The following is a 12,687-nucleotide window of genomic DNA, read 5'->3' as shown; positions in this document are numbered from 1 at the left end:
AGAACCCAATGTCCTCGGCAGCATGCTGGGCAGGGAAAGTGAGTGGTTTTTGGGAAGAGACCAATAACTTATTCCAGAGACACCCGTCATGCCAGCTCTCTCCCTTAAGAGCACACGTTTGCACCATTATCTTCCTGGATTGTGCAGTCAAAGCAGTTTGGCGTCATCTTCGAAGAGTTAAACGTTTCTGCTACCAGCTGCTATTACAGAAAGGAGGAGAGAAACAAGCCTACCCTGGAATACTGTGAATAATTCAGCTGCAACAGTATGAGTGCCGTAAATTAGGAAGATGGGAGTAAAAAGCAAGGCATAAAATCACCCTTGCCCCCAGTAGACCATGCTCACCTAGTCCAGGATAGGTCCTGCGTTTGCTGAGATTGGCCGATTTCACTAGGAACATACAGGATTGATGAGTCATCCAGGAGCAGAAAATAAGCAGCAGAGCTCCCAGAAAGATGCCACACTAGAAAGGAGGAAATAAAAGCGCTGGGTGAATAATAAGCACTCTCCACCACCCCCTGCTCTCCCCCCCTCCCACCCTCCCACTCTTATTTCATGCATTCTTATTGCTGTCCCATAGCACCTAGAGGCTGCCTGGGATGTTTGCAGCCACACACTAGTCTGTTAAGGGAGATCCCCTGCCTCTGAACAGCAGTCAGCCAAAATGTGACGTACGAGTTCAATTTTATTCACACACACAGTTTATGGCAGAAGACATAGAGCAGCCACCTGTTTACTAAATGGCTCGGTTGCAGCACCTCCTTGCCTGGAAAAGGAAACCAGAGCAATTTATGGAAGGGAACAAGACTACATGCCCTGCTGTTGTGACATTTTCTGGGCATATTCCAGAACAGTGATCTGTCTCAAGCTCCTACCAGATTCATGTTAAACAAGTTAGCATGCTGTTGATCCAGGAGTTTGAACTCCTCTGCAGAGGTGTTACTGGCTGTACTACCCACTTACAGCGCAAACATAAATTACCCTGTTAGCTACCTGTCCCGGAAAGCATTGTGCTGGCTCCCTCTCTGGACGTATTTGTAGAGGAAGCAAGCGGAAGGAGCTCAGAGAAAGGAGGGGGAGAGAGAGGACATGAATGGCTGAGCATTTATTGAAAACAATGCATGACTCCGCAGGAACAAGTGGTGCTAAACTTTAATCACAGCTGCTATTTGTTCTGAGTTGTAGCTTTGGAGTTGCTGGCAACTGTGGGCATAACAAACCAATGTCCTGCTCTGAGAAGCCTTAAAACGTAAATAGCGGCAAAGGGCTACTTTCTCAAGGGAAGGCTTATTGACATCAGTTGGCAGCTGTGAGGTTGGACCAACCAACAAGAACCCCAGAGCCTTCCAAAGGTCTCTCAAAAACACTGCCACAGGTCAATTGTTTTGTGTGTGTGTGTCCCCCCACAAAATAAAGGAAGTCATTGCCATTTCCAGGATTCGGTGGAAGCAGGTGAAACAGGATAAGCAAGCCCTTGTCTCCCAGGGCCTGCTGAAACAAAGGCTACACACAGACCTTTCTGGGCAGAAGTTATACTGGAGTTAGTATCCTACTACTGTGATTTTCCATCAGGTCATTCGTGCAACCAAGTACCACAATCTATTAGCAGCATCTGTTAACAAGCGCTGCCGTGCATTGGGAAAGCATCTGTGACCAGATGTTCATGTGCATAACCACATATCATTTGGTGGTAAGCACTTTTACAACCACAAAGACTTAATTACTACCAGCAGTTCCTAACTCCCGTTAAGTCCAGCACTGAAAAATCAACTATGCCTCCGAGTGTCCGATGACCGACACCTGCGTCTCTTTTACCAGCAGGGGCATCTGTCTATGTGGCTCAAAACAGACGCAAGCACTATGAAGTGCCACTAGCAACACCAGTCTTAAAAGCACAACCTCTGATACACCTTAGGAAGAAAAGGCCTGTGCCCCTTAAGGAGGAGCTGTGGACACGCCTAACAGCTCTTCTACTACCCATCTCGCCTTCCCAATATATATTTTCTCTCTTCTTAAGGTCCTTAACGTATTGCAACATGGCCACAGTTCCTCACACAGCGGTGCATTTATTTCCTATGCACTTTTTGGCTGGTTTAAGATCTATTATATTGGCATCGCTTTTTAGGCTCATCAGACCCTGCTTACACTTGCACCTTTGCCTATTTCTACCTTGCTCATTCATTTTAATGTGAGGAATTTGTAGGTAAGAGTGGGAAATGGAATCGTAAGGGAGCTTTATTATTTCTAAATTGCAAAAAGTTCACAACAAAGCACAAGGTTTATTTAAAGTGGGGGGGGGGGGCCTACAGAAGGCTCTGGGATGGTTACATTATTAGACTGAAGGACTAAGTCACCTCTTGGGGCATTCAGACCATGATCATGCCAGGAGTTTAAATCTTTTCCTCCCCTGTAGGGAGAGAAACCCATGGATACAATGAATGTAAGAAGGAAGGCACAGACATTCATTGCAAAGAAGCATACTCTCAGGCTATCACTTGCCTTCAGACATTATATACAACATGTCGCATATTCACAGATACTGGGAATGTCAAAAATCTGGTAAACAGTCTATTTCTCAGTCAGTCCAGGGTTAAAGCCGAAGATGGCAGCTGCTATTTTCAACTGACAACTCAGCTGCTATTTTCTGATCAAAGAACCATGTTTATTATTTGACTAGTCAAATATTCCAGCAAGAGTACCCTGATGCAGATCTCTCTGCAAGAGAAAAATATAACGACATCATTGGTACCATCTGTTAACGGACCTACTTAAATGACTCAAGTGTTTTGCTTTGCTATATGCTAATGCCATCTGTTGGGAAAAAGATGGAACTAACCAACAGCTAAACATCTTGATTGATTGGAACCTTCTGATGCAAAGGTTTGGAGGGTTTGGAATCTCTTCCAAAAGTTACTTGAAAAAGTAATATCAGGTTATCAATTTGCTTAGCAGCTTAGGAAAGACATTCAGCAAGTTTAGTCTCTGGTCACAAAAAGCTTGTGTTCTAAAACTATGCATACTTACTTAGGAGCAAATCCCATTAAACTAAGTAGGACTTGCTTTCGAGTAAACACACAGAGGATGGTGCTGATATTCTTCCATTTTTCTAAACATAACTTACTCTGTTCTATATTGTTCCATATCAAAATCTGACTTTATGTAGGGATCATGAATCATAAGCCAACAAGAGACTGCTGAAACTGCTAAGGATCTTTTTTTTAAAAAAGTCTGTGGGTTCTTGTTAGCATATGCAGACTTCCAGACTTCACAAAAGAAAGGAATAACTTTCTTGCCATTCATAGCTTAACAAGTTAAAGGTAAAGGTAAAGGACTTCTGACAGTCTGTAAGTCCAGCAACAGGAGCTCACCCCAGCGCCACACACTTAACAAGTTAAGTTTGAATAAAATCCTATGTAGCTTCAGTATTAAATTGGGCGGGATTCACCTAATAAGTCACGGCAACTGAAGCCCTGTGCAAAGACTTTCACTCGATCAATAGCCATTCCCCCACCTTTGCACTCTCCACACAAAATTGGCTGCAGGGGGTCAGAACCATGACCAAACCAGTGCACTGGGTGGAGTAGTGAGAGGATTGTTCCTCCTGGCAAGCCAAAATGCTTGTTCTGATGGAATCAGGAGCGAGATGTCAAATTCCTCCTATTATTTTTCTGTTTTATTTCAGAATAGTTTTTAGCCTAATTGACATTCAAATAATTCTAGAAAAACAGATCAAATTAAATAAAATATATATCTGTTATTGTAAAACCTGATATTGCACAGGAGCCTGGGCAAAAATACAGATTTTAGCTTTGTACTAAGGCAGACATGTCCAAAGTCCGCTTTGGGGGCCTAATCTGGTCCGCCGTTTAATCCTGCCCCTGTGACACCTTATTTCCTACAAAAACCTTAACTCTTTGAAAAAAGTTTGCACACCACTGTACTAAGGAGTGTCAAACGAATCAGTGCCTGGCATATCTCAGGGGTGGGGATTCCATAATTGGAACACCACCACAAGGAAGGCCCTATTCCATGTCATCATATGATGCATCACCCCCAAGGGTGGGACAGGAAGGGTCTCCCCCCCCCCATCCCCAGATCTAAGGGCATGTTCTGTTCAGACACCAGGACCACAAGCCATCAAGGACTTTATAGGTCAATACCAGCACCTGAAATTCAGCCCAGAAACTCACAAGCAGCCAAGTTAAGATCTTTTAACACCAGTGATTCCAGCTGGTTGCCCTAGTCAAAATTCTCACTGCCACTGTCATGATCTGCACTTACTGAAGTTTCCAAACTGTCTTTAGGGCAGCTCCATCCTCTGCAGTACACTGTAAAGCTGACCATTTTATATTGCAGGTACAAAATCAAGCGACTTTGAGTGGAGAGCAAGATTGCAAGTTCAGAGAACAAAAATAGCTCCGAAAGTGCAATGGGAACACCACAGAAGATAAATAAAACATAACTTTAAGAACTGCTGTCTGAGCCTGCTTTTTTCCACCTCTCCTCCCAGCCCCTTTTCCTCGTGTGTCATGTCTTCTATACTGCAATGCGCTTTACTTGTGGGCTGCCTTTGGAAGCATTTTGGAAGCTTCAAGTAGTGCAGAATGTGGCTGCCTGACTGTTGTCAGGTTTGGGGCAAACAGTTCATATAACATCAGTTCTATTGCAGCTATACTGGTTGCCTGTACGCTTCTGACCCCAGTTCAGGACCTCAGTGTCTTCTGCAAAACCTCTCCCAATATGAAACCTACCTTGACCCTTAGATCTTATTCTCATACCCTTCTCTGTTGGAGGAACTGGACATGGAAGAAGGGGTTATTCATGAGCACAAATCACCCCATGTATGAGATAAGTCAACAGGTTCAAGGTCATCCAAGCCAGTTGCTATGGCAATGGCCCAGTGCCATCTATATAAGTGAGCAGGACACATCAGCTCACGAGTCAGTCAGTGGGTCTGTTGTGTGTCAGGGTCAGTCTTAGAAGTGAGTTGGAATCTGTGTTACATCTTGAATTGCTGGAGCAACAGAAATACTTTATACTCGCATGTATCTGTATCTGTATTTGTATCTGCAAAGCCTACAGGCTGTATGTATATACCAATGTCGGGAACTGCTTTACTGAAGCCTGATCTTCTGCAGCAGTAAACTATTTTGGATCTTAAGATGCCTCTGAATGGTGACTGGAACTGGGGGAAACTTCCACTATGTGGGTATCTCACCTCAGATTCCCAACATTCTCCAGGTCCCACCTCTGAGAGACTTTGGGATGATGATGACAAAGGATGGGGCCTTTTCAGTTGTGGCTCCCCATCTGTGGAATGCTCTTCCCAGCAAGGTCCACCTGGCACCTTCACTGACATCTTTCCAATGCCCAAAAAAACCTTAGCTCTCAAACCTAACTTTTGATAGACTGCAATAATATGGTCTGTATTAGTGTGCTGCCAAAGCTTCCTGTGGCTATTTTGTGTGTGTGTGTGTGTGTGTGTGTGTGCGCGCGCATTTTAATGGTAGATGTTTTGTATGATTTTTCTTTTACTGGTACAATATATCTATGGGTGAAATTCAATGTACCACCAAGTGGGTGGAACAAAGTCCATTCATGCAACAGTACTTTCTCCCTTCTCCTCCCACCAGGCACTCCTTAAACCTGTTCTGGATTTTCCCACAGACCTCCAGATCAGATTTAGAAGATGTGGGCAAGGGAGATAAGTCCTGTTCTGCAAGCAGACCACATTCCACACATGCAACAGCTTAGCTGAATCCCATTCTATGGGGACTTCCGGGTTGGCGCCATTGTTTAATGGCGGATTCCCTCCGAGCTCCGGAGGGAATCGGCTCCGTAGCGTCTGGGTCTGGCCGCTGCGGCGAAGCGGAGACCCTTAAAATCACAGGCGCGGATGCCTGTGAACATAGAGACTCGGCGGGCACCATTTGCGCCCCCCCAATCCGCGACGGAGCCTTTTTAAAGGCTTCGGAACGGAGGCAGGGTGAGGCGTGGTGCTGAGAGTACTCCCTCGCCTACGGAGTGAAGCCGCAAGCCATTGACAGAGAGCGCCAACTTCTTCCAAGACCGACTGGACTCTAAAACATAAACCCGTGAGTAATACGGAGATTGGAACCTTAAAAAATTTAATTTTGGATTTGGAACGAGCGGGAAGGGGCTAAAAAGGAAGTCACCCCCCCCTCTTTGTAAACAATTTAAAGCAAAGGACTGGGCAGCTAAGGTCGAGAGAATCTGCTTCTTGTTTTTTAATGAAAAGATCCTGACTTCACGGTTTTGACACTATAAGAAGATTTACTGGAGGATAAAAAGAATTTGGGGAGCTGAAATTTCACCCCCCCCCGAGACCCGGGAACGTCCTATGAGAAAGCCTGTTGTATGGAAGATTTTGACAGCTGTCAAGTGAGCTGTTAGTCAGCTAGTTGTCAGCTGGAAAAAGAGAACATTGTTTCTGCTGTTTCTGCTGGTTTATTTGGTACAACTTTGTTGAAAACAAGGAGGGCTGATACAAAATAACTGGACTTTTGGTTTTGAGCTGAAAGGAACATTAAGGAACTAAAACCCCCCTAGAGGGGTAATAGGGACACTACATTACAAAAATGACTGGAGTACGTAAATTCCAAGCAGAATTGGACAGAGCACTCGTTCTCTTGGGAAACTTGAAAGATGAATACAATGCTTTGTCTACAAAGGTATCACTACTATACTGGACAGTAAACAACAGTTTTGAGCCTGATAAGGACTTGAAACAGGAAGCCTATTCAACTGAACAAATAAATGAAACTGAAAGTGTAGAAACGATGGAGCAATGTGTTGTTTTTGAAGAAAATGAAGGAGGAGCAGGAGATTTGCAGGAGTTAAAGGAGAGTTACAATATGAGGCCTGACATGATGATAAAAAAGGACAATAAAAATTGGATGTGGAAAGCCTGGTCTGAATGGGAGTCTGGAAAATGGAGAGATCTCCTCTGGAGGAGATCTGAAGACCTGAGGATTACAAATTTGTTGAAGGTGAAAGCTGGAGCTTTGGGGACATTTGGATCTGTAAGAAATTTGAAACAAGAGTTGGAGCACCCCATAGGCTTTGCTTTTAAGTATGGAGGACTGGCTGGAAGCAATATGGATTCTGTTGGGCCGGAGCCCCTCCGAGACTTGGGGCTTAACATCAAGGACCATCAAAGAGACCGGCAGAAAGGAACTGAGAGAGATATAAGGGCCTCGGACGTGAGATCTCCAGGCTAAATAAATAACATAAAGACTGATGGATATTGGTTGGGGACTGGAACCGGGAAAAGGGTGGGTGGAGGTTGGGAATCCAAAGGGTACATAAGGATAATTTGCTTTTTATATTTTGTTAGTGGTAAGGAAATTGGGTAAATCGTGGAAGGGAAATTTCGGTCGACTTTAGGAAAAAGGTTTAAGAATAATTAATGAGGTATAAGTATTGATGTGTGTTTTTAATAAGGTAAAATTGGTTTTTTCTTTTTAAATTAATTGAAAATAAGACTGTTAAAAATAAATTGAGGAAATGGAAAAAAGAAGCAAAGTAAAACAATAGTATGTTAGAACAAATGTTTAAGTTAAGGTAAAGAAATAAGTTAAGGACTTGCTGAACTGACAATTTAAATTGGAATACAAGAAGGGGTGGTGTGAGGAGGTCTGAGAAATAAGGTTAAGAATAATAAGTATCAGAAACTTTATGTGTTTTTTCTATTTTTTTTGTTGTTTAGTTTTGAATATTATGTATTTTTGTGTTTTGTTTTGTTTTGTTTATTTCTTGTTCTTGTTTGTTGTGTGTTTCTTGAAAATGCCAATAAATATTTAATAAAAAAAAAAATGAATCCCATTCTATGTTTATCACAGACTTGTACAGTTGGAAGGCACCACTAGGGTCATCTAGTTCAACCCCCTGCAATGCAGGAATCTTTCACCCAACGTGGCACTTGAACCTACAACCCTGAGATTAAGAGCCTCAGGCTCTACTGAGCCATTGGAGACTTCAGGGTAACAAGCAACTAACAAGCCTAATTGTGACCCCAGCAAAAATGGGGCAATAATTATCTAGCTGTCAAATTTTATAAGCTGCTCTGAGGGCCTCTTTGGCTAAAGGACTGGGTAAAAATGCTCTGTATAAATAAATAGCTATCAAATAAAGCAAACACCACCCAAGGTTAATCTAATTCAGAAGCCAACCACCGATGGTTACTTGCCAACATGCTGCACGCCCTAGGTGGGTGGATCATCAGAAAGCTGGCAAGAGATATTGGGATCAAAATAATACGGAAAGCTATGGGGAAGGTATCCAACTTCCAGAGAAAGAAGGTGAGATCATAGGTAGATCCCAAATATAAAACTCCATTCAAGGTTTTTCTTAAAGAAGTCTGGAAGTCATTCACAGAGGCATGATCAGACTGGATTCTGTGAACAAAACCTAAATGGACAAATTGTAGAACTCTTTGTGCTTGTAAAGAGAGATGCAGACCATTACCTTGCAAATGGCAGGTGTAAAACCTGAACAGTCAACACCAGCTGTGCCTTTCCAATTCAGAAATAGAACTTAGTCTTAACAGGAAAACTGAGCATTCAGCGTCTTAGGAACTCTGACAAAAGCTCGAGGGGAAGGGACCACTTCGATGCCACTGAGACTGGATACCACAATTACAGGCTGTTCTGAAAGTTCAGAGGATCTCAACCAATACGCCTTAGTTCTAGTTAGAACAACAGTGCTATACACCTATGAGTTGCAGTGTATGGAATCTCCTGATTCAGAGACAGTATCTCACTGAACACCAGTTGCCAGGGGACAACGAAAAGGAAAGGGACACTACCATTATGTCCTCCTTGTGTGCATCCCAAAGGCACCTAGTTGCCCATCGTGGGAAGCGGGATGCTAGAGAAGATGCACCTCTGGTCTAAGGCAGCATGACTCTTCTTATGTCTTTGTCTAGTAGGACAATTTCTGTACCAAATTAGGAAGTTCAAACCTGTATAATAATACACATATACAATATACCCCCAAAGCACATAAAGGTTTTATTTAAAGAGTGCAAGGAGCAGAAGTTGGTTATAGGTCCCTGCATGCTGCAAATGCAGTGCACATGCAACTGTCTGTGGAAGGGGAGGCTGATCACTCTCCCCAGTTATAGGGTAAAGGTAAAGGGACCCCTGACCATTAGGTCCCGTCGCGGACGACTCTGGGGTTGCGACGCTCATCTCGCTTTACTGGCCGAGGGAGCTGGTGTACAGCTTCCAGGTCATGTGGCCAGCATGACTAAGCCGCTTCTGGCGAACCAGAGCAATGCACGGAAACGCCGTTTACTTTCCCGCCGGAGCGGTACCTATTTATCTACTTGCACTTTGATGTGCTTTCAAACTGCTAGGTTGGCAGGAGCTGGGACCGAGCAATGGGAGCTAACCCCATCACAGGGATTCGAGCCGCCAAACTTCTGATCAGCAAGCCCTAGGCTCTGTGGTTTAACACACAGCACCACCCGTGTCCCTAGTTATACACAGTGTGGTATATAGGGATGGTGCCTCATCCAGGACTCAACAGGCAGAGCATGGAACTTATTACTGGGGGGGAAGCCACAACCTGCCTCCCAGACTGTCCAATGAGGAGGATTCAACCTCAAAAAGTAACTGGAACAATAAGCAAAACAACAGCAGGCACAACCAATGCAGGCAATAAAAGATACAGAAGAATGAGTCCAGGAACTCAGGAAGACCTGATTGCCACTCCCACATGTAAGGCAGCAACAAAAGTCCTAACCCTGCTACCCCAACTACCTGAGAGACAACCTCAACCCACATCCCTGAAACCTGGCAGGAGAAGGGGGAGATCAGAAACAAGGGCTACCATGCAGGGATGCAGGATGGCTTTAATAGGGAGTGGGTGAAGTGGCTTTCCTGCCACTCTTCAACACAGAAACTATTTGAACACCTACGTTCCTCAATTCTGTGACATTTTTGTGCCTGCCAAACAAGTTATACATGTACGGAAAAACTTCAGTACAATGTCCAACATTGCTTTACTCATGGACATGGTTCCAAGTGACTTACGGACACAATAGAAATACTAAACCCAATTGCATTAAACACCATCAATAAAAACTTAAACAAAATGCATCTATACAAATAAAAGATACCGTATTTTTTGCTCTATAAGACTCACTTTTTCCCTCCTAAAAAGTAAGGGGAAATGTGTGTGCGTCTTATGGAGCAAATGCAGGCTGCGCAGCTATCCCAGAAACCAGAACAGCAAGAGGGATTGCTGCTTTCACTGCGCAGCGATCCCTCTTGCTGTTCTGGCTTCTGAGATTCAGAATATTTTTTTTCTTGTTTTCCTCCTCCAAAAACTAGGTGCGTCTTGTGGTCTGGTGCGTCTTATAGAGCGAAAAATACGGTAGGTCTTAAAGATCCTGCCCCATTAAAAGAGGCCACAAATACCCCTTCAAATTAAGGGCCAAAAGTCCATGTGAGAAGGTGTTTTTTTTTTACTGGCACCAAAAATTAGATAAAGATAGCACCAGGTGAGCCTCCATAGGGAAAGCATTCCATACATGGAGAGCCACCACTGCAAAGGTCCATCTGAAATAGACAAGATAGACAAGGCAAGGGAACTATTATGCAAAAGTTAAAATAACTTTAGAGTTGCCATGATGAGAAAAGCTCTCTCAGACATATCTCTGCTAATGGTGAACTCATTTTGAGTCTATCTGTAGGTAGGCAAAACAGCACCATCCACACACAAGAGGGAGAACTCAGAAGAACTGGGTAATGCCAATGATTGTAGAAGTACAAAAATATTTGTCAAAGAAAACCTAAGGGAGGGGAAACCCCATAATAACCCTATAAGGACTGAGGATACTCAGTGGGCAGAAAAACAGGAGGGGGAGAGAGAGAGAGAGAGAGAGAGAGAGAGAGAGAGAGAGAGAAACAGAGACAGAAAGAGAAAACAACAACAAATAGAATGGAGTACAGTATGAAGGAAGGCAGCATGGCTGGCAGGCACCCTGAACAGGAGGTCACCACACTGCAACATTTTGTTACATGTCTCATTTTGTATTCTTTCTGATATCTTTATTGTGGGATAGATGTCTTGAAGATGAAGAATACAGTGGTACCTCGGGTTACATATGCTTCAGGTTACAGACTCCGCTAACCCAGAAATATTACCTCAGGTTAAGAACTTTGCTTCAGGATGAGAACAGAAATCGTGCTGTGGCGGCGTGGCAGCAGCGGGAGGTCCCATTAGCTAAAGTGGTGCTTCAGGTTAACAACAGTTTCAGGTTAAGAACGGACCTCTGGAACGAATTAAGTACTTAACCCGAGGTACCACTGTAACAGGATTTTTTTATAAGCAAACTAAGAATAAATAGGCTATACCACAAGTGTTGTCCTAAACAGTCTGCAAAGTACCCCTCTTGTGTCAGTACTCAGCAAGCGTTAACAAAACATGGTCACTCAGGTCATAAAACTTAACCTGCATATTATAAACTACCGTCTACAATATAAACAACCATCAACAATACAGTACAGTATAAGGCAAACAACTGATCCGAACTCATCTAAAACTGGCTTTTCTCAACAGTAAGTGCAAGCCTGTAGCTATCAAGGCAAGTGAGAATAAGGGGAAAGATGAATGGGAATGCAAAGTTAGGTTCAGTTAGGAGAAAGCAATTTTTAAATGAAATTAGTAAGTAAAACGTGAGAACATAAGCAAAAAAAGGGGGGGCAGAGTGATTAGCATAAAAGGAAGGAGGACAGAAAGTGAGTGCGAGGACTAAGTGAAAGAGCAACTTTCCCTCTTAGGCAACCAACAAAATCAGGTGAAGTGGCTTTGCTTGGTGTGGCAGCAGAACCACCTGTAGGATTCCCAGCTTTATTTCTGGCTGAGCTCTTCTGCCTTTCCGAGAGACTGACTGCAGACAGATATTCACAGGGCGCAGCTTTCCCCACAGAAGATAACCCCCTGAGCATCTGCCTGCCACGTGCAGATTCCTTGCCACGAGGACATTTGGGGAGGTTGGAGGAGGGAACTCCCTGAGCACGGGGGTGGGAGTGGGGTCGGGGATCAGAAAGACTGCCCCCAATCCCCATAGATCCATAATCAAGAATCCACTACAGTCAGTTAGGGGAAACGGGGCAGAGAGAGCAAAAGGAGAAAAGGAGGAGCAGAATTTGGCGCAAACCAGGGACTAACCTGTCGAAAGCAGAAGGGCATCGTTAGCACGCTGACCCCAACAATGCTGTTCACAATATTCATGATCAGGCCCCAGTTGGAACCAGAGGAAGGGGAGGAAGCCATGCTCGTTGGAGGGCAGGCAGGGAGAGGGACCGTTCTTGGAGGGTGGGCGGTGAGGACTGACAGCTCTGTTTCAACTCAAGGGGGGCGGGGTTGCCGGGGACAGACGTGGCGTGGGAAGAACCAAGGTGTGGAGGGTAGTGGGGGGGGGGGGGAAGGGAGGGACACTCCAGGGAGTCAAGTTCTTCCCCCTTCCTCTCCCCAGAACCCGGCTCCGGCTTCACGCGTCGCACACACTTCCTCGTTTCCCCTGCTCTGTTGGCGCTTCCGGGATGCAAAAGAAAGGGGGAGGGGAAAAAAGAGAATGCAAGAAACCACAGAGGGCGAGAGGCCTAGAGCGGCACAAACACGGAAAGAGGGCAAAACTCCTTTTGAACCGCTCTG

General features: G+C 44.4%; 1 protein-coding gene across 2 annotated transcripts in view; it reads right to left on the bottom strand.

The window, feature by feature from the left end:
* The window catches only part of SLC38A10 (solute carrier family 38 member 10), an 84,652-nt gene extending 72,122 nt beyond the window's left edge, over positions 1-12,530 (bottom strand). Inside the window, exons 1-2 of one of the 2 annotated variants that reach the window (XM_053375487.1) lie at positions 12,202-12,530; positions 346-463 (exon numbers count right to left, since the gene is read on the bottom strand). In XM_053375487.1, the coding sequence (XP_053231462.1) occupies positions 346-463; positions 12,202-12,306 (223 nt within the window). In that variant the 5' untranslated portion in view covers positions 12,307-12,530. The remainder of the gene's footprint in view (positions 1-345; positions 464-12,201) is intronic. The other variant, XM_053375486.1, reaches the window with a different exon arrangement.
* Positions 12,531-12,687: the final 157 nt, after the last annotated feature.

This window comes from Podarcis raffonei, chromosome 2 (genome assembly GCF_027172205.1).
Source record: "Podarcis raffonei isolate rPodRaf1 chromosome 2, rPodRaf1.pri, whole genome shotgun sequence".
In the NCBI taxonomy this organism is placed as follows: Eukaryota; Metazoa; Chordata; class Lepidosauria; order Squamata; family Lacertidae; genus Podarcis; species Podarcis raffonei.
The sequence above is the reverse complement of the archived record's forward strand: the minus strand, read 5'-3'. Positions and strand labels throughout refer to the sequence as shown.